The sequence below is a fragment of the Lactuca sativa genome, chromosome 9 (genome assembly GCF_002870075.4).
Source record: "Lactuca sativa cultivar Salinas chromosome 9, Lsat_Salinas_v11, whole genome shotgun sequence".
NCBI lineage: Eukaryota > Viridiplantae > Streptophyta > Magnoliopsida > Asterales > Asteraceae > Lactuca > Lactuca sativa.
Genome location: NC_056631.2, coordinates 152,848,176 through 152,871,929, shown reverse-complemented (window position 1 = coordinate 152,871,929; position 23,754 = coordinate 152,848,176). Strand labels below are relative to the sequence as shown.

Sequence of the window (23,754 nt, the reverse complement as noted above, 5' to 3'; positions counted from 1 at the left end):
GACCAAGTTTGTCTATTATGCCATACCACATGGACCATTTTTGTAATATTCTATTTTTTTTATAAGGATAGATGGACCGATACTCTAATTTGTTAAAACATGCAAACTATCATATTCTAAACTTAAGGACCAAAATAGAATTTTTGACCAACCCTTAGGGACTAAAACTGTAATTCACTCTTTTTTTCATTTCTATGCAAAGATTCAAAAAAGTTAACACAACTCCGCTGTCAGTTTCTTGTTCATGGAATCTTTTGACTTGTAAGAGGCTTTTCCAATATGTTGATGTTTATTGACAGAAAGGAATCTTCAAGTACACAAAAGGAAGCTACAGAATATGATGGGGGACTGACAGCCTCAAAGTCATTTAAAGCAGCCTCCAATGCTAAAAAAGCAGAGGATTTTTGGTAAATGAAAAGAAAAGTATTAACCAATATATATATAATATTCACATTCAATATCTTTTTATAATTACAATACCAACACATGAGTATATGACCAAACAATAAGTTCGACAATAATAAAAAGAATAAGACGAACCTATACAAATGACGAAACCCAAATCAAAACCTCCAACTATTATACACACCAAAAGATAGCATGCATGCTTCCTAAACAAATTCAAGCCAGTTATATAGGCACCAAAACGTCAGACAAAAAACAAACAGACACAAAAAATGTACTCACACAACAAACAATTATACCACATTCTCTTCCTTTTTTCCACCCGTTTCGGAGGATTAATTAAGCCTTCTCCTCTTCTTTAGTTTCCTGAACCGGAGTCTTTGGACTCGTGGTATTCTTCCCAGTGATAGCTTTCTTCGCTTTCATGAACGACTTTTTAACCTTCCCCATAATGCTAATCGATGGCTTTTGGGTAGTTTTCTCTTCTTCTTTAGGAGCAGATTCAGTTGATTTTGTTTCATCAACAGGTTTCTCTTCTTTTGATGCAGTTTCATTGGTTTGAACAGCTTCCTCTACCTTAGTTTCATTTGCAACTCCATTTTCTTTTGGCGCATCAGTTGTAGCGGATTCAAGTTCTTTATTAATTGGTTCGACAACAGTTGTTTTATCTTCAGGGACCTCTTTTGTTTCTACAGTTTCGGTTTCCTTAGCACACTCCACTACTTTGGGTTCTTCTTTCGTTTCAGGAATTTCAGGCAAGTCTTTAGCAACAACTTCTTGTTCATCTACGTTCTTTTCAACAATATCAGAATCCTCTTGTTTCTTCATAGCAATCTCATCAGCAGGAACCGAGTCTACTTTTGGAACTACTGGATCATCTTCTTTCTTGTCTTCAACCTCAGGAACTGCTTCTTTCACAGACACTTGTTCATCTACGTTCTTTTCAGCGATCTCCGCCACTGCCTCTGCAACTTCTGTTTTCTCTTCGGTCTTTTCAGAAATATCAGCGGTTGCTTCCTTTTCTTTCTCAGCAGTCTCCGGCACCACCTCTTCAACGCCATCTTTAGTCTCCTCGGTCTTTATCTCTTCCGATATTGCTTCAACCTTCTTTTCTTCCGATTCAACTTTAGTAACTGGGGTTTCTTCAACTGCCGCCACCTCAGTCGTTGGCTTTTCTTCAATGTTAACTGGTTCGGTTATCTTTTCTTCTACTTCAACTGAAGGCACTTTGGTTTCGTTATCGGTAGCCATTACTTCAATCTTTGCTTCTTCTACTTCAGCAGGTTCAGTTACTTTTTCTTCTGCTTCAACGGTTTCAATTGCCTTTTCTTCTGCTTCAACAGGTGTAATAGTTATCTTTTCTTCTGCTTCAATGGGTTCAGTGACCTTTTCTTCTGATGCAACGGGTTCAGTTACGTTTTCTTCGGCTGCAATGGGTTCGGTTACCTTTTCTTCTGCTTCAACGGCTGGAACTTCGGTTTTTATATCCTCAACGATCACTTCAGTCTTCGGGGTTTCTTCCTCTTCAACCTTCTTCACGTCTTCAACAGTAATAGGTTCAGTTATGGTTTCCTTGCATGTTTCTTCAGTTACAGTTACAGGCACTTCAACGGTTGGTGGAGATGGTGTGTCTTCGATCTTTGGCTCTTCCTTTTCAGCTAACGAAGTAACAACGTTTGGTGAATCTTTCACTTCTTCGGTATTGTGAGTTTCAACCTCTTGTTCAACTGCTTTGACATGATCTCCATCGATCGCTTTGCTGACTTCCTGCAATATATTTGAATATGTATGGTATTTACGTTCATCCCGTTTGTTATAAACTGCCATATCTTAGTATAACAAATTTTTTTAATTATTCAAGTACACGCCATGCATACTGAGTTATTGAACTAACTTTTTTTCAGGTTGGAAATTTGATCTGTTTTACAGGGCATACCCTGATATCCTCAAATCAAACAATTCTAAAAGAACTAATCCGTGTATATATTCTGACTAATAATAAAGAAACTCTTTTAGCATATATCCATATAATTAGATCAGATATTCATCCAATTAGATCCATGAAGAAACATATTACTCGACTAAGAGAAAATTAAGAAGTTACAAAAAACAGACAGCCAGATAACTACTAAGGTCGCTACTACGTTTAACTAAAGATGAACTCGTATAATCAAATCAAAACCAACCCCAATCAAGATTCAATCATATCATACCACGCACATATAATGAAGAACAGAGAAAATAAGAAACCCGAAATTCAAACCTCATGGAGAGCAGGATGATCGGCTACAGTAACCTCGGTAGTCATGGGTGCAGGATGGAGATGTTTGGTGTTTGATTTGGTCTTGTGAGAGAAGGTGAATTAAGAGAAAGAGAATGATAAGGTTGTCAAAAATGGAAAACAGAAAAAGAGTGGGAGAATGTATGTGAGAGGAAGAACCACAAATAGGGCTTAAAAGCAAGGAACTTTTTATGGGGGAGTGACTGGCATTCACATGATGGTTATCTGTCAATTATGTGTGAGTTGGAGTCCTTAAAATTAATTATAAAAAGATGAGGGAAAAGAGATAAATAATGAGATGTAGTTGTCAAAAGGCAAAGTGACAAGCTTTGTAAGGGACCATTTCATTTAACGGCTTTATTTTGTTTTGGTGGTATAGTTGTCTACCTTGTCAATTAGCGATCAACACATTATTTCATAACTCATGCACTTAAGCCATTTCTTTCTTCATTTCATTATATATATATATATATATATATATATATATATATATATATATATATATATATATATATATATATATATATATATATATATATATATATATATAAATTCTTTTATATTTTAATAAAGTTTTTACCATATATATTAATCGTATGTGATTAAGTTATTCATATATGATAAAATATTCTTATTCACATGTGATTAAGCTATTCAAATGTGATTAAACCATTTTATTTGCATATTATTAAACTATTCATATGTGATTAAATTTTGTTCTCACGGTTTATATTTCATAATTGTTTTTGTTTGAACTTTCTCCGTGTGTATATATATATATATATATATATATATATATATATATATATGTGTGTGTGTGTGTGTGTGTGTGTGTGTGCGTGCGCGCGCGCGCACGCTTAGTATCATTTGACAACTTAAAGATTCGTGAAAACATAAGAACAAGATGTTTTGTTGCTCTAATTGAACATGTGAGATAGGCAATTGAAGATGATGGTTTTTGTTGCTCTCAACTTCTTGAAAAATTAAGATATTCTTATTTTTTTTCATATATTTTACTTCACGAATATTTTTCTTGTATCATATTCCTCGAAAATACAAAATAGAAATTGTTTTTCTTTCTAAGATTCTTTAGTATTTTGATTTAAACTAGTTCATGAAATGTAATTATTTAGCATGCTATTAAACTAAATGATGTCTTTGTGTGTCATATTATGCCAAGAAAGATTTTTTTTTATTAAATAAAAAAATAATTTCATATTCATAAACATATTCATTTAGAATGCACATCATACTTCTAAACATATTTTATTAGAATGTTCAATTTAGTAAGAATCATTATCTCTTTTAATCAGATTTTTAATATATTAGTCAATTATGCCCTATAATCCATAATTTTCTCTTTTTAAATATAATTTATCTAACTAAAATACTTTTAGATGAAATTTATTTTATTATATACTATATGTTATTCTATTGTAATATTATAAACTTGATAGATATTATTTTTTTTCATCTATTAGTCCATAATGGTTGTTAATACCACACAATATTTTTTACCGGTTAACTTAACAAGTGTCTACTAGATCAGTAGTAATTAATCAGCTTGGACCTAACCGAATACCACCTTTTTAAATTAATAAATATATAACACTTTGTGAAATTGTTTCATTGCCGATATTACAACAAACACCTCTCAACTTTTATTACAAACATGTAGCATAGGGTTTTATTAAGATTCTATGGTTGCTGCCAACTTTTGAAAATAAAGCCTTTAAAACTAAATCAACTTATACCATTTTAAGAAAATATGATGTTAAAAGACAAAAATACCTAATCATGCTCTGTCCACTTCCTTTTTTTGTATAAAACAAATAGCATTTTTTGTTTTTTTGCTTAAAATGAATATAATTTTTTTTTTCACGAAATTTTAATCTATTATTTTAAGATTTAATACTCACATAAATAGTTGTGCGATTGATTGCAAACATTTTCTTTTGTTATATTAATGATATAAATAATACTATTCGTCTTTTACTTTTCTTGTACTGTATTATGAGTAATAGAACCTATATTAGGGTGACAAATCGGATTATTGTGTTGTGTTTTTGTCTGATACGACAATGTTTTATGTAACACGAAAACGATACGATACGATGTCATGTTTTTCTAACTTACACGAAAACGAACCGATCAAAAAATGACAAACACGAAACGACACGACAAAGATAACATAATAAAAAAATAGTTTATATAATTAATATTTAATCATACATAACACGGCAAACGACAAACACGACAAACACGAAAAACACGACAAATAAATGTTAAATCGTGTCAATTTCGTGTCGAATTTTAAACATGAACACGACACGACACGACATCGTGTTTTGTACACTTAACACGAACATGAATTCGAATTTCAGTTCTGTCTCAATTTCATTTTGTGTCGGGTATTTTTGTTGTGTCTTGTCAACAATTGTCACCTCTACCCTATATATAACATATATAACAGATATAGTCTATTGTTGAAAACATATCAATATTGTTTAATATTAAACCTCTTAATGGAACGAATTTTCACTCTAATTCATTTCAAATTTTTAATAATGTTATGTGTTTGGATTTTAATTTTTGATTCATTTACTCATATACTACCCATACCCATTTACGTTTATTAAATGGGTTGGATGTGGATCATTGTCGATTCGCTCCACTTTTAACATGTCTCATATATATATATATATATATATATATATATATATATATATATATATATATATATATATATATATATATATATATATATATATATATATATATATATATATATATATAAACTAATGTTTATTGTAGTGGGTTGGGAGTGGATCTTATTAAATGTATTCCTATTGGATTTTGATTGTTAACTATTAAGTAATGTTTATTCTAATGGATGTTGAGTATTTCATATTGTTTAAATAGACATTTTAACTTTTTTGAGAAATATTATATTGTGGCACACATCAAAATTATGAAATTAATGATGTAAAAAGATCGAGTTAATGGGTTGGGTATTCGTTGATTTGGTGGATACTTGTGATTTAGTGGATATGAGTATGGATTAGATTATTACAAACCCAAAGGGTTATTAGAACGGGTCGGGCTATGTTTTGAATTTTTTTTAAAGGGTTTGGATCAATGATGATTCACTCCAAGCCTGACCCATTGACATGTCTATTCAATGCTACGATTGAACTTTGAAGTCTCAATTGCGATCTGGTTAAGAGGAGGAGGGGGTGGGGGTAAGTTAATTTTAGAATGAAAAAATATTGGGAATGCAAGAATGAATCCATCCCACATATTTATTCATTGCCACTCTAGCGTTCCGGAGTACCATCGCGACGGGGCGATGTAATGTTCATATGTTAATATGAAATTTAGTATATTCATATATGAATATTACATACTGGCATCACCAACTCCGCTTTCCCCCACCACCTTCGTCAAGGCCATTTTTACTACCACTATAGCCACAACCATCACTTCTACTACCACTTCTTCTGCCTCCACTACCACCACCTCTGCCAGCTCTACCACCAATACCTACACCACTACCACTATAGCCACCACTAACCCTCCACCAATGCCACCACCATATCCACCTTGGTTATTTCGCCACCTCTACCACTACCGCCACTTCTGCTTCAACATACATCAAAATCGATTCAAACTCAAATGTAAACCTAAAACTTAATTCAAACCTCTAATCATTTAACACTCAAATTCCAACATAACTATTACATCCTTGAATGGAGGTGGGTACTGGTGACACACAATTTAAAAAGGAAGATTCAGGTAGGATCGTAAGAACGTGGGGTATGCTGGTTTTCGCAATCTAAAAGGAAGGGCATGAGGTATGTCAACAAAGATAAGAAGGAGGAGAATGTGCTTTCTGTAATTTTTTTTAAATGAACATGTAAAATGGTATTTCAAACAATCATAAGTAAACAAACGAACATAAACGAATAAACGAACAAACATAAATGAACATTCATAAACGTAAATGAACGAACGAGAGAATTGTTTATGTTCGTTCGTTTAACTAAACGAAAAATATATCTTAGTCATGTTTATTCGTTTATTAAATAAACGAACATGAACAAACTTTTCACCAAATGGTTCACGAACGGTTCATCAAATGTTCAGTTCGTTTACAACCATAGTATTCCCTTTCTTCTTTGGAATTTTGTTGGTTAGAGAAGATAACCAAAAAATTGATAATGGCCGAAAAAGAAGAAAGTTAGTAAACATTTTCAAAAGTTAGTTCGGTAAATGGTGTAATAAAATACGAATTTAATGTTTTCTTCTTGGACAATAAATGTAAGTTTACTGATGTTTTTTTTAAAAGGTAAACCGGTTATACCTACAATAGCTGCAATAGCCGATCATAAAGGTAAATCGGTTATGCATGTAATACTCAGTTATAATGATATTTATTGAACAACAAATATGAATTTAATTGGAATCATTTGTGAAAAAAGTGACTAAATATGTAATAAGTCATAATTCATTACCTAAAAAAAAAATCATATTTCTTTAGTTGTTCGAGTTTGACTTCTCTATTTTAAATGAAATTTTTATTTTTATTTGTTGAGAAAAAATCAATAAAATCAATTTTCTCTATGTTACACCGTTTCTACTTGAATAATCTAATAAAAAACAATGTATTATATAGAGATGATATTTACGGTCTTATTGTTTGAAATAAAAAATTAAATTTTGTTGAAGGACATAGAAAGACTAAACTTTATTAGGGAAACAATTTTTATTTAATGGAAAGTAGGTCGAGTTGGTTTGGTTTATGGCTAAGACTAAACCAGACTATAGAAGGTCAGTTTTTTTAATTTTAATACTCATATGGGTTCGGTTTTTTTATCGGTCAATTTTTTGGTTTGGATTTATATGTTTTCGGTTTGAAACCGTGAGTTTTGTGGGTTCACAGTTTTCTGATTTTTTTAGTTCAAATCAATTGAAAGAAGGCTGCTATAAATGATACAGTACCCAATTTAAACATACTAAAATAACTATGCAAGGATAAATAGGGTAAAAGTATTAAAATAACTTCAATTTTGTCTAGGAACATATCATAAATCAAACATAGTAACATAGTTATTATTTCTTAAACATAATATATATATATATATATATATATATATATATATATATATATATATATATATACACACACACACACGATGGGTAGGTGTTGGGTCGATTTTTAAACTCATGGGTTAGTTCAGTTTTACTGGGTGGATTTATAATAAAAAACCAAATCGAACCACTAATATCATTTTTTATAAAATAAACACACACTATATTGATTTTTGTGGGGTATATGGTTTGGTCGATTTTTTGATTTTGGGTTTAGTTTTTGTTTTTCTTTTATAGAAAGTAAATAATGGAATAATACAGATTGGACTTATTTTTTAATTATAAATTTATTTAATGTTCATATACTTTTATAAAAATTAAATTATATTAAAAATTAAACTAAAATTTATTAAATATTGTGTTTTAAAAATATTTCATTATAGATTTTATAGTTTATTTGCTATTTTTTCTTATTAATCTTAATAAATATTCAACTTTTATATATTTTATACATTTTTATTTAAAAAAAAAACAAAAAGAATATGTATACTAATTTGATTGAAGTATGATTTTAATCATATGAATTTTTACCATTGATAGTTATTTATAAATTAAAAATATAACTGTCAAAATTATGAAATTGCTACATCTTTACACCTACAAGTCTCATGAAAAAAAATTACATAATAGGTTTCTCAAAGAAATTTTTTTTTTATTATTAGTATATTTTATTTTTCTTTTTCATTTTAACATTTTAGTTAGTTTATGTAAATGTGATTCCTTATATTACTAATGTAGGACGTCCATATATAATTAATTTAAAGAAAGTTATGATTATTTTATTTTGTTTGAAGCTGGGTAAAAAAATTATTGATGTATGATATCTTTTGTGATAAACAGTTTATATTAGTTTTCATATATTTTAATTGCATCTAAAAATTTATGTTCATATTTGATCAATCAACATATTTTCATTATACACAAAGATAACTATATTTCTAGCATTTCTTATGAAGGGTATCATACTATATCTCTTATGAAATGTGTGTTACTGTTTATATGATTCAATATAAACTATTTATTTGATGCTTTTTTTTAAAAAAAAAAAAAAAATAACAAACAAAAAAGAGAAAAATTGTAACCCAACCGAAAGAATAAAGTAGGTAAAATTATACCTATGGTTTTAGTCCAAACAATGAATGTTCTTATAGTAAAACCAAAATAGTAAACAAAAAGACGAAACTTTAGACGAAAAGACGAAACAGTATTCAAAAGACAAACAATATTCAAGGGTTATTTGGGACAATTGTTAATGTTTGATAAAAAAATAGTTAAGCAATTGATGTTTCTCGTCAGTTTAATAATTTTCTCTTATCATAATGGTTTGATTTTTTAATTTACCTAATAAAAAAATTTAGTTACTACAACTTAAAATGCTTTTAAATCATGACTATAAGTTTAGTAACATAAAGCTTAGTAAATATATAAGTTTATTATTCATTATTATTAGATAATATACTTAATTAGTAAAATTAAAAATATTTTTGTACATGATAAAATATTATTTAGAATAACCATAACATAATTTTTAAGCTAATAAAATCTTGATAGTATAATAATATAGTACTAGTATATTCAGTGTTCTAAAAGGCACGTCATGACGCACGCCAAGACGTGCCACGACGTGAGGTGTGAATTCATCGCTATGAAAAGCTTAATAACGTTGTTGTTAGGCGTGACACATGATAAGACGTGATATGATGTATCATGACGTGTTATAGCGTGTTATCACATGTGTTTTTTCGTTTGAAACTTTTTTTGCTCTTTGTTATGTCTTTTCAAATCTGGGATACAGGTATTGTGTTTTTGTTAACTTTTTATTATTAGTTATTGATATAACATTTCTAAAAAGTAGTTATATTTAATATAAATTTATATTTATATGGTAATATAATTATAAATTAATACAAAATCGTCCCCTTACATCACGCCTTGAAAATCATAATGGTTCATCGTGGCTCGTTAAGATTGAGGTTTGACCTTGCCGCCAGGCCACGCCTCACGCCATTTAGAACCTTGGGTATATTTAATTTAAACAACATTTTCGAGTTTAGCAGTTCTAATGTCATACCGATTTAATTCATGGGAAAGAGACAGTGGGTATATTTGTATTTTCGCTTAAACTCGAAAATAGGAAAGAGACAGTGGCAACACACCTCATACAAGAGCGGGGGAGACCGAACAACCTTTTACGTTTGCCGCTCACACGAAGAAGTTATTCTCCAAATCCCAAAAGTAAAACTACCATTCTTTAGTGATGAGCTCCAGCGAACAAATCTTATGCCTTTATCATAGATCAAAATTTATTTATACTAAAACAAGTCGGTTGCAAGTCTAGCGAAAAAAATGACTCAACCGAGCTGAGGCACTATTAACCAAGTGGAACTATATACTATATTTACTAAGCCCACCGCCCCTTCCCCTATATTTGGCTGCTTCTAGCTCACCAAAGTGTACTTCGTTTCCCGGGATGGGCGGCTCACGCACAGTTTTTATTTTTGTCCCATTTTTTATTTATGGTATGTATTGTATTTTTCCAGATCGTTGTTGGCAGATTTCTTTCCAAATGTACATATACTTCATGGAATCATGTGTTTAAGAACGCTTCCTAATTTTATTTGTGTTATAATGCAAGTCATAAATATGTGTCTGTGTGTGGAAAAAATTAGGATGAAGTTTTTCCTAATCATATCCATTAAATCCAAGCTTGGAACTTATTTTTTTCGATGTATCGATCAAATCATCAAATGGATTGATACAACCTTGGTCATGTCTTCAATCTTCATCAATTTCTAGACGTACCACGGATTTTTTTAGATCGTGTGTTTCATTTTGAAGAAATAAATTCTTGTTAATGTGTTGCATATGATATTCCATTTTTAAAAACCTACATTTGATCACACACATACAATTTCTTCTTAATTTTTTGTGAATCAATCCCTATGTTCTTGAGTTTTGGAATCGATGATTTTTGACATGCATTTGTTTTGTTACAATAAAAATTTATGTTGGCATAGAAGACGATTAACACTCTTTGAAGATGTTGGAAACCAAATAAAGTAGAAATAGTCAGTCAAAATAGTATTTTATTAACACGATAACAGATTTAAATATTAAGTTGTATACAAAAAAAGTCTTGAGTGTCTAAATTTATGCATAAAGCTTAGGTCGTTACCCTATAAGTTATCGACCCCCCCCCCCCCCCCCCCCCCCCTCCCACCCACACACACAAATATATATATATATATATATATATATATATATATATATATATATATATATATATATATATATATATATATATATATATATATATATATATATTCTTGAAGCAAATGTACATATACTTCGTAAGTACCAATACGCCAATGTTCAACAAATAGTTACTTTAAAATTAATCGGTTGCCATATCGATATATGTTGACATAACATATACAATTTATGCATAATGATATGCCAAACTGTTGATGTTAAGAGATTTATGATAACTACTAGCAACACACATAGACTGCAATTAAACTTTTAAACAATATTCAAACATTTGAATATAATATTCACAATAATTTAGTAATATCTATTTCTATATACCAACATTTATCTATATAACAGTAATTGAATAATATGTTCGTAAAAACATTCCAATTTTCATCAAACTGTATACCAAAGTTGTAAACCGGAATAAAGACATACCTTGTATATTTTATGAAAGAAGATTAAAACTCCATTGATTATCTGGATAAAATCCAAAACTGAGTATGCTGTCAAAGTATTCCATTTTCCTTTAGGTTGGAAAATTGTTAGAGATTTATTGTAGTTTGATATTTTAATCGGAAGATAAAACCTTATATGGTTTTAAACAAATGGTGAAGCACAAAAATAGAGTGGGTTTTAACCAAACACCCTCCAAAGCCCACAAAAGAAGGCCTGCCACACTAGCGCTTGGTGGATGATAATTATTATAAAGTCAATTAAATGACATAAATAGTCCCTATAGTTTGGTCAAATCTATGAGTTTTATCCATGTCTATTTAACTTTATCGATTCCTAGAAATTTATTTTTGGCAAAATGACATAAATCATGCCTATGGTTTACTAAAGATGATAGTTTATGTCTAAGGTTGAGCATATGTCGGTTTGGGTAGGTTTTTTTTTTTTTTTTTTTTTTTTTTTTTTTTTTTTATATTTAAAACTGAACCAAAACCGTATATGTAGGTTTTCTAGTTGCAAAACCCATATGGTTTCAGTTTCTAATACATTCGGTTTTTCAGTTTGGATTTGTGGATTTTTGGTATGAAAATATGGGCTTTTAGTCTATATCCACTAGTTATTTTTATGTGTTTTACTTTTCTCTTTTTATTTAAATTCAACATACTAAATATAATCTCATATTAATTAATTTTATTAATATATTAATTAATGCATATTAATGTAAATAGTAATCTTTGATTTGTGAATTTCTAGGTAATAATTATAATAAATATGATAATAAATGACAAATCTTTTAAAAAAAATGTTTATCTTTCTTTTGATTTCAAAACTCCTAAACTTAAGGTAAAATTCACTATACTGGTATTCAATTCCAAAATTAACGTTCACTTTATCATAGTGAAGGAGGTTGGATACATAGTGAAGGAGATGGAATACACTTGTATCTTCATGAACATTATTTGCTTCTAGATTTCAAATATTTTCACATCATTATTTAATGAGTTTTTTTTTTCTCAATTTGCAAATCTTAATAAAAAAAGTGAATTGACAATATTTTATTTTTCTTCTCAATTTGCATATCTTAATTTAAAGTGGGTTAATAAATAATATATATTACTTAACCAATATAAGTTGATATATTTACGCTTTCATATTTTTTTTTAATTAATCCGTGTAATACACGGATCGCACACCTAATAAGGATAATATCTAATCAACCAAACCAAACAAACAAGAATCACCACTTAACCACATCATACACCATCCACTTCTTCCACCAACAACCTCTTAATCTCATTTACACCCTAACACCATTCTTCATACATGTAGATCACATTGAAATTTATATTGTCTCAAGGTCGAGCTGGTTGATGTGACTATAATACCTGACCATTCTACATAAAATACACAAAAAAATCGTCATTTTAAAGCATACCACGATGAACGTTTAAATCAAGTCATCATTACAAGTAGTAATCATAAATTCAAAACATGCAAAATATTCCCAAGGATCAAGCCATGTTTAAAAAGGCATACAACCAAAAGCATAACTATTCCTAATTACGATCACTCCAAAGCACATTTCCTTTTGTCCATATTACTTGTTCCTATAACAACTAACATCAATCAAGTGTAAGCTTAAAAGCTTATTGAGTAATAATCCAACCAAACTATAACAATTCAACAATCAATAATATAGCATAACTAAAACAAACAATTCCACACACTTACATATTTTCACCATGTTAAGTATCGACTTAGTATATACCACATGTCTCGCCTTTTCTGCTATGGTTAGTGACATATATAACTAAGCCACATTTTCACTATATAGATTTTATCACTCTCCATATGACTCACCATTTTCGTCATGGTTATAGACATCAGTAAATAAGTTACATGTCACCATGTAGACTTTACCATTTAACCGCCACATGTCTCACCATTTTCACGATGGTTGTTAACATCAAAGAATAAGTCACATTTTTGCCATGTGGACTTTATCATTTCACAATGGAAGGATATTAATACATTCCCTTGGATTTTTGCCGGCCAAGCTCGGAACCATTATCATATAAAACATCTACAACTAAGATATATATATATATATATATATATATATATATATATATATATATATATATATATATATATATATATATATCAAAATATGATCTAAGTCATTCTTACCAAGTAATATTATTTACTCACCTTGTTAAGGCTTATGAAGAATATTGTTCAAGCTCTTAACTTATTTGTTTATATCCTTGGATTTACCCACTATAATACACACACAAATAAATATATAAAAATTTATATCATCCACGTTCAATATATATAAGAATCCGGTATACACTTTTAGCAAAAAAAATTGAGTTATGTTTAGAACATGTATGCGCCACATGGCATACTCTTACGCGTTACCTAGGAGATGTACACCAGCTCCCTCCACATAACTGAATTGTGATTCTATCCCGCCTATTTATGCCTTAAACTTGGTCGTTTATCCATTCTATCTTTGCATGATCACCTTCACACCACCTTCACTGTCTATGTGGCAGATAAATTGGATTTCTCTCAGTCAAAATTCATATTTGGAAAACTTTGAATATAATTTCTCCTTATGAAAAAAAATGAAAAATCTATCATAAATGCTCCCAATGTTCATCTTGACTCAACGAGTATATCAGAATGTCGTTGATAAACAGTATCACAAATTTATCTAGGAATGGATGACAAATCCTAAAGAGATGCAGGTGGATTTATCAATCCAAATGGCATCACTAGCAATTCCATAGTAACCATACTGTACAAAAGGTAGTCTTTGGGATGTCAGAATTTTTCACCTTCAACTGATGATAACCTGATCTTAGATCAATTTTTGAGAAAAATTAAGCACCTTGAAACTGATCAAATAAATCTTCAATCCATGGTAAAGGATACCTATTTTGATAGGTTTTCTATATACTTCCCTAGAATATGAATTGGCAGTGGAAACATTTATATTAATCTATGTAGGTTTGTATCGATCGGATACATTTCAAATATAAATAACAAGTAACGAACTAACTAAGAAAAGATTAAACAGAAAAAACAAAAAACACAAGTAATCACAAATATATTTTCACTAAGAAAGAATGTTGTCACCAAGAGAACAAATGTCACAAAGATGGTCACCAAGACGTACATTAGGGTTTCACCTTAATGTTGAATATATATTATTACAATAACTGAAATCCCACTAATTAAGGGATGTATACCTATCTAAGTATATATATATATATATATATATATATATATATATATATATATATATATATATATATATATATATATATATATATATATAACCGCCTAATATACAAAAGATTACAAAGATCATTGATTCACGTTGACGCCGATAACACTGTGTGTTGGTGTTGGCGCTGGTGCTGGTGCTAGTGGTCAGCGTGTAAAGTGTTTGAATCATCAGATCATAAGATGTGACATTACAATCTCTCGCTATCTGATAAGGTCAAAAGTAATCTTCAACAAAGTTCTTTAGCTTTAACGAATGCTCCCCCTAAGAAAGTGTATGAATCTTCCCATTTCTGGTTATCAGTAGTAGATACAGTAAGGGCAAATAGAACATTGATATGCTCCCTCATATCTGATGTTTTCTCCCCTTGAAGATTATAACTTCCTTTCTTGAATCTGATAGCATAGTCTATTCATAGATAAAGGTATATTGAAAATAGTAAATGTAAATCCATGTGTCATGTGTCGAAATGTCTCCATTAAAGAGTATTGGCATCTTTTTGTATCTCCCTGGAAGTATGAATAAATCTCTCCCCCTTTTTGACATCATAAGTATTATGGTTCTGGCGGAATCAATAAGCATATCTGAATTACTCCATTAGTGGATCAAGAATGAAGCTAACAATGAAGTGATATTGTGATGTCTCCTGATAGTATGGGTTTAAACTATCATTCACTGACATAGTATTACGAGGTCTCATCAACGTATAGTTCTATACACCGAATCATTAACTTCTTTTATTAGAAGAATAAAGGGCAAGAATGGAATGATACGTGTAATACATTTTGGTATGAAATGTACTTATCAGCAAAGAGTGTTAAAGTTTTATTAGTGTATGGATAATACATTGAGTCATTAACTTCTTTAATAGAAGAATTTTTAGGAAAGAATAGTTAGGTGCGTGTAATACATCACAAACAATGATACACCCATTAGCATAGATTTTTTGAATTCTCATCAGCGTCTGGATTCATACATTGAATCATAAAATTCTATAGAAGAATATATGGCGAGAATGGATTGGTGCATGTGATAAGCTGTCGTATATAGCTTAACCATTGGCACATATTTTTCAAGAACTCATCAGCATATGGTATGTTACGCTGATTCATAAAGATTTAAAGAAGAATTCATGGTCAAGAGGGTCTCAATCATCACAAAGGTTTATTAGTGTGTGATTTTTCATAGTGAATCGATAAGTTTTATTAAGAAGAAAATAAGGAAAGAATAGAGTGTCTCAATCACACTGTGGTAAAATCAGTGTGAATCATAAATAGTGTCAGCTCATCAACAAGAAGTGGTTTATCTTTCGTTTCATAGAGTTGTGTTGTAGTCTAGAATATGAAATTCACCATCAGTTCATTTAATGTTGTACAAGACAAAGTAAGTAAACAAATAAAAGCGTAAGAAATGGTCAACAGGAGAATAGTTAAAAACGAATACATAGCTCTTTGAGAGCCCCTTTCCATAGCCTTTTACACATGAATCATAAAGCTGATGCTAGAATATCTTTTGATTTAAAAGCTCATAAATCAGTTTCCTTTCTTTGAGATACCTCCTCTTCAAAATAGTCTATAAAAGAGTACATAATAAAGAACAAACAAATCAATATAACTTACTACAAACTGAAAATGACAAAGCTTTTAAATGTTGACATGATGAGAATAGATTCCAAGCTTCAAGTTCACCAAGGGCAAGAAAGGAATAGGAACAAGTGTTTGTAACCAACGAGTTAACTGTCTGTAATCCATGAACCCATCGAGTTGACAAGATAAACATAAGGGAAATCGAGGTTTTATCGGATTATGATTCAATAGATGAAAGTAAGACTCATTGTATTGATGGAGGCTTCTTGCATCCCTAACAATGAGTGGAGGGGAGAAAGAGTATTGTTAACAAGAAAAAGACTTGATGCCAATATTCTTATCAACAACCAGAGCATTCAAAACATTGTGAATAGTCCTAGCTCTTTCTAACTCTAGAAGAAAGAGGTGCCGATAATCCATATATAAGGTATTGATAAACCTGAAAATAGAGAATAAAGAGAAAAGAGAATACTTGTAAACATTAGATGCAAAGCTTAAGAAAACTATATAAAGTTATTTGACAAAAGCATAATAAAAGAAGAACTTGTTTTTTGTGTTTTTGTGTTTTAAGAAAGCAACTAGAAGCAAAGTTATTTTAAACGAGTTAGAAAATAATTAAGTCATTGAAAGCATGCCAAAATCTGCAATCAATTTGTTCACGGTCTTCCCATTTAATGCCTTAGTGAAAATGTTAGCCAATTGATAAGTGGATGGAATGCAGAACAACTCCACTTTTCCTTTTTGAACAATGTCCACGATAAAGTGATGATGAATGTCAATTTGCTTAGTTGTGGAATGTTGCATTGGGTTCTATATCATCAGAATTGCGTTGGTGTTGTCACAACAGATAAGAGTCTTTGAGAAGTTCAAACCATAATCTAAGGGTTGATTCAGAATCCATAGAATTTGAGCACAACACCTTCCAGCTGCTACATATTTAGCTTCAGCGGTAGAGCAAGCCACTGATGTTTGCTTCTTGTTAGACCAAGTCATTGATCTATATCCAAGCATTTGAGCTCCCCCTGAAGTACATTTACAATCAATACCACATAAGCCATGATCTGAGTCAGTGTATCCCACCAGCTTGAACTCGGAGTCACGAGGATACCATAACCCAATTAGGTATATGCTTTAAGTATTGAAAGATCCTCTTTACAACTAGAACATGAGATTCCTTAGGATAATATTGATATCAAGCACAGAATATGGTGGCAAACATAATCTTCAGGGTAACTGGAAGTAAGATAAAGAAGTAAGCCTATCATTCTTTGGTACGGCGTTGCATTTATATTAGCGGAGGTTGGATAAGTGAAGATAAACGTCGATGAAGACATTGAAGTCTTTGTTGGTTTGCTATAAGAAAAGCCAAACTTCTTCAGTATGTGTGCGATATATTTAGCTTGATAAATAGAGATTCCACTAGTTAGTTGTTTAACCTATAAACCTAAAAAGAAATTTAGTTCACCCATCATGCTCATCTAAAATCTCCTGGCCATAACCTCAACGAACTCATAACTTAGTTTCTCATCGGTGGATCCAAAAATGATGTCATAAACATACACTTGGGAAAGAATGATGTGAGATCCTGAATGCTTGATAAACAAAGTGTTGTCATTTTTTCCTTGTTTGTATTCACTCACCAGAAGATAACTTACCAATGTGTCATATGATGCCCTACGTGCCTACTTCAAACTATAGACAACTTTATCAAGACGATATACATGATTGGGAAATTCTTCACTTTCAAACCCATGAGGTTTCCTTAGAAAGATTTTTTGTTGAAGATCCCCATGTGAGAATGCAGTCTTTATGTCCATTTAATAAACTTTGAAGTTCTTAAATGAAGCAAAAGAAAGATACAAACGAATTGCTTCAAGTCAAGCAATATAGGAAAATGTTTTTTCATAGTGTAATACTTCCAGTTGACAAAATCCTTGGGCTAAAAGTCTTGCTTTATTTCTAATGATGATTCCATCTTCATGCATCTTGTTTTTAAACACCCAATGAGTACTAATGATGGTTTTTCCTTAAGGCCTGGAAACTAGAATCCACAAACAATGATGGTTAATCTCATTTAGCTCATCTGGCATAGCTTTGATCCAGTCAACTTCCTTGAGAGAATCAACAACATTCTTTGATTTGACCACTGAGATAAAATTCACCAACATGCAAAAGTTGCTACTTACTCTGCTACAAGCGATAATATCAGAATTTACATCTCCAGTGATTTGAGATTCAAGACGATCTGTAACAGCCCGAAATCTCAGGTATTATTAAATTATGTTTTTGGGGTAATTTAAGAGGGGACTCGGCGAGTTGGAGCCTAGACTCGCCGAGTAGGATCGCAGACTTGGTCGCGGGTTCGCGATTGGACTCGACGAGTCCAGATATGGACTCGGCGAGTCGACGCTGTTTAGCGGAAACCCTAACCGTTCAGGTTTGGGATGTATAAAAAGGACTCATTGGCCGTCATTGTTCGTTTTAGCCTTCTGAGAAGAACCCTAAATCGATTGTGTGCGTCTAGAGCAAGATTGGAGGATATTAGGGCTTGAAGAAATTGTTGGGCAAGGAGGAGAAGGGTTTTGGCTAAAGGAACAGCAAGGGATTCGAGTTCTGCGGTTCGGAGACGCAGAGAGGGCACATTCCAGGTAATATTTCGGATTCCTTTCTGTTATTTTGATGTGTATGCGAATCTAGGGTTTTTGAAACCCATTTAGTGATTGGATGGGTTATTATGTTATTACCCGGACGTTTATACCCCAGTAATAAGGTGTTTAGAAGTCCAGAAAGTCCCATGATTGTATATCTCGGGACCATACGTAATTCAGGGAGCATTTGATCGTCTGCATGGCATGGACTCGCCGAGTTGTTCTTCAGACTCGACGAGTAGCTTGAAGATTTACTGGGACTCGCCGAGTTGTTCTTCAGGCTCGGCGAGTGGAGTCGGGGTGGCCCCGCGATTCTTCCAGGAGTAACTCGTCGGGTCGAGGAGGATACTCGACGAGTAGATAAGGAATCTCAGAAATTTGGAGGACGTCTAGACTCGCCGAGTCGCCATGGTACTCGCCGAGTCCGGTCGAGTTGACCGTCGACCGTTGACCAGAGTTGACCTAAGTCTGACTTCTTAGGGATAGTCACACTTAGAAGGTATAAGTGTTAATGAGATATGTGATGTTATAGGGAGGTTGTAGCTCGTCGGATTGTGCACGAGTGATTTCAGGATTTGCTAGCTTTCAGCATTTACGAGGTGAGTCTTCTCACTATACTGTACCCGGAAGGGTTTGACTGTATGACCGGAAGGTCAGATATGATATGTGATATGTATGCTATATGTGGTAAGATATTTGTTATATGTGCTATGTATGTTGTGTGGGCCGGAAGGAAATATGTTATGGGCCGGAAGGCGAATATGTTATGGGCCGGAAGGCGTGGTATTGATGACCGGAAGGTCAGGGCCTGGAAAGGCGTATGTGCGAAAGTTGTATATTGGGGAACTCACTAAGCATTTATGCTTACAGTTGCTATGTATGTGTTTCAGGTACTAGCGAGGACCGTGGGAAGGCGCCGGCGTGATCGATACACACTGAAGAATGCTTTTTATGATCTTGGGATTTTGAATATTTGTATTTGACAGAATACTTAACTATTTATGCCTTGTTTGAATGAAAATAATTATATTTTAAAAATGAAAAATTTGTTTGAAAATTTGCGTTGTTACAATTGGTATCAGAGCCTTGGTTTGAGGGATTCGGGTGCACCTTCGGGGGTAACTGAACTCAAACCGAGGATTTGAGGAAAAATTTTAAATAAAGGCATAAACTTTTGCAAATGGTTTTGTGGTAAGCAAGAAAGAAGCAGTGTGTACGATCAGTCAGCGCCCGAATGGTAAAGATCCCCAAAATACCTTACAATATTATATGATATGAATTGTTGTGCATGCTAGAAGACTAGGTATTCATGATAGGACTAGAGTGGCCTGATTTGTGATGCCTTAGTCTAGGGAAGTTGCCTATATGAGATGTTTTGCTAGTATGCGGGTAGATAGTACATATCAGAAGTAGAGTACTCACTATCCGGAGTTTGGGGAGGAAGACTTGGGATGAACGCTGATGCGGTGTGGTCGGTAGTATTGGGCCCGTACTACCGAGGACACCGGGTCAGTGGGAGGCCCAAGCAAGAATCCCTGGATATCGGAGACTGAGTAGGGTTGCGTTATCGAGTGCGATTACACTCGCTGGAGTCTCTGATAGTTTATGTTGTATTTCAGAGACATCATGGTTAGACCATGCCACGGAGCGAGTTCGAGCGGTGTGAGTGACGAGGAGATTCGTCAGATGATTCACGAGGAAGTAGCGGCGACGATCCGGGCTGAAATCCCGGAGATGTTTCGGTCTATTAAGACCACCCTGATGGAGACATTCGATGAGCGGTACGCCGCGTTGACTGAGGCTGCAACCGCTGCAGCTACCGCAGCTGTGGCCGCTGCTAGGCCACAGGGAGGTGACTCGTTGCTTTTCCGAGAGTTCAGCAACACGAAGCCACCGGAGTTCGATGGGACGCAGGATCCGATTGCTGCGATGAGGTGGATCACGGACATAGAGGGGTGCTTCTACACGTGTTCATGCCCAGAGCACCTGAGGGTACGGTTCGCATTGAACCAGCTCCGTCTGGGAGCGACGGACTGGTGGAAGTTCGTGACGGCGAACTTCACTTTGGCAGAGACTACAGCAGTGACATGGGAGGGGTTCACTACCATGTTCAGGGATGAGTACGTTTCCCCGGTGGAGCGGGAACGATTGGTTCAGGAGTTCTTAACCCTCAAGCAGGGTACTGATTCGGTGGCGGCGATCACGCGGAAGTTTCATGAGAGGGCGATGTTTTGCCCCGAGCTGGTGGCCACAGAGCAGGCTCGGATGAGCCGGTACTTGGGTGTTCTGAGGAGGGAGATCCGGGAGTTTGTGTCAAACTCCACTTACCATACTTTTACTGAGCTTCAGGCGAATGCCAGGAAGCGTGAGATCGAGTTAGAGACTCAGGCCAGGGAGGAGGCCGAGTCTCAGCAGGCAGACCGGCGGCCGGCTCAGTCTCAGCCGGCAGCCAAGCGGATCAAGTCCGCCGATTCGAGGACGGGAGGTTCGAAGAGCCGCACTTGCGGAAAGTGCGGCAAGGGTCACGATGGGGCGTGTCGAGCCGGTGCTTGCTACAAGTGTGGCAAGGAGGGGCACATTGCTAGGGAGTGTCCCAAGGGATTTACGGTTTGCTTTCATTGCAACCAGACCGGCCATCGGAAGGCCGAGTGCCCTCAGCTTCGTCAGGGATCTGCACCTGCTGCCAGGACTACGGAGACTCGACCGGTGAAGGTCGAGGCCCCGAGGGCTCGTGGGAGAGCCTTTCAGCTGACTGCGGAGGAGGTCCGCGCTGCGCCCGATGTTGTGGCAGGTATGTTGTAACTCATGTATTTATTTTTTATGTCGAGATGTTGTGCTTATGTTATTATATGCGTAGGTACTTTTCTTGTGAACTCTGTGCCTGCCTTAGTGTTATTTGACTCGGGTGCGAGTAGGTCCTTTGTATCTTTAGCCTTTAGTCAGCATATCAGGATGAATCGTGAGTCCTTGAGTCGACCTTTGAGAGTTTCTATAGCTGACGAGAAATCGATTTATGCCACGGAGGTTCTTCGGGGATGTGTGCTAGAGATTTTCGGGGTTGGGTTTCCAATTGACCTGATTCCTATTGCGATGGGTGACGTCTGTGTCATCGTGGGCATGGACTGGTTGAGCCGATTCGGCGCTGTCATCGACTGTGAGCGTCAGTTGGTGACTATACGAGACCATAGTGGGGGAGTTCTTTCGGTGTACGGCGAAGGTACCCGTTCAGGGTCAGCTTTTTGTTCGGCCGCTAGGGCGAGGCAGTGTCTACAGCAGGGCTGTAAGGGTTTTGTGGCGTATGTGATGGATACGCGGGAGGTTTCCGAGAGACCGAAATCTGTTGAGGAGGTTCCTATGGTGCGCGAGTTTTCAGATGTTTTCCCCGAGGAGTTGCCGGGAGTACCTCCTGTGAGGCAAGTAGAGTTTGGTATCGACCTAGTTCTGGGGGCAGCGCCTATTGCTAAGGTGCCTTATCGTCTTGCACCTCCAGAGATGCAAGAGTTGTCCTCGCAGCTCCAGGAGTTGCTGGGGAAGGGATTCATTCGGCCGAGCAGCTCGACGTGGGGAGCTCCTATTCTATTCGTCAAGAAGAAGGATGGTTCACACCGGATGTGTATTGATTACCGGGAGTTAAACAAGTTGACGGTCAAGAATCGTTACCCGTTACCGAGGATCGATGATTTATTCGATCAGTTGCAGGGAGCGTCTTGGTTTTCCAAGATCGATCTGAGGTCAGGGTACCATCAGGTGAGAGTACGGGATGGGGATGTCCAGAAGATAGCGTTTGGGACGCGATATGGGCATTATGAGTTTGTGGTGATGCCTTTCGGGCTCACCAATGCCCCGGCTGTGTTCATGGATCTCATGAACAGGGTATGCAGACCGATGTTGGATCGGTCAGTGATTGTATTTATCGACGACATTCTAGTGTATTCTAGATCTAGAGAGCAGCATGAGGAGCATTTGAGGGAGGTCCTCGAGGTGTTGAGGTTGGAGAAGCTTTATGCAAAGTTCTCCAAATGTGACTTCTGGCTGCGGGAGGTCCAATTTCTAGGACATGTTGTCAATTAGAAAGGGATATTGGTCGATCCGGCCAAGGTTGAGGCGGTGATGAGTTGGGAGGTGCCGAAGTCACCCTCGGAGATCAGGAGTTTCCTTGGGTTGGCAGGGTATTATCGGAGATTCATTAAGGATTTCTCCAAGATCGCAGTGCCGCTCACCAGATTGACCCGGAAGGGTGTTGCATTCTCATGGGGGCCCGAGCAGCAGACCTCCTTTGAGACACTTCGCCAGAGGTTGTGCGAAGCCCCGGTATTAACTCTCCCAGAAGGGATGGAAGATTTTGTGGTATATTGCGACGCATCGATTTCGGGATTGGGTGCAGTGTTGATGCAGAGGGGTCATGTGATAGCTTATGCGTCGAGACAGCTGAAGCCTCATGAGGCGAGATACCCTACGCATGATTTAGAGTTGGGAGCAGTAGTGTTCGCTCTCAAGATTTGGCGTCACTACCTGTATGGGGTTCGATGTACGATATATACGGACCATAAGAGCTTGAAGTATTTAATGGATCAGCCCAACCTAAATATGCGTCAGAGGAGGTGGTTGGATGTGGTCAAGGATTATGATTGTGAGATCCTGTACCACCCAGGCAAGGCTAATGTGGTAGCCGACGCG

The 23,754-nt window shown here is 34.7% G+C and overlaps 1 protein-coding gene across 1 annotated transcript; it reads right to left on the bottom strand.

Annotated features, from left to right (window-relative positions):
• Positions 1–426: 426 nt before the first annotated feature.
• Positions 427–2,916, bottom strand: LOC111895778 (uncharacterized). The gene is made up of 2 exons (XM_023891843.1): positions 2,669–2,916; positions 427–2,172 (listed from the first exon to the last, which is right to left on the bottom strand). Exons 1-2 carry the CDS (start codon positions 2,711–2,713, stop codon positions 745–747), a joined length of 1,473 nt encoding a protein of 490 aa, XP_023747611.1. The 5' UTR covers positions 2,714–2,916; the 3' UTR covers positions 427–744.
• Between the last annotated feature and the right edge of the window lie 20,838 nt (positions 2,917–23,754).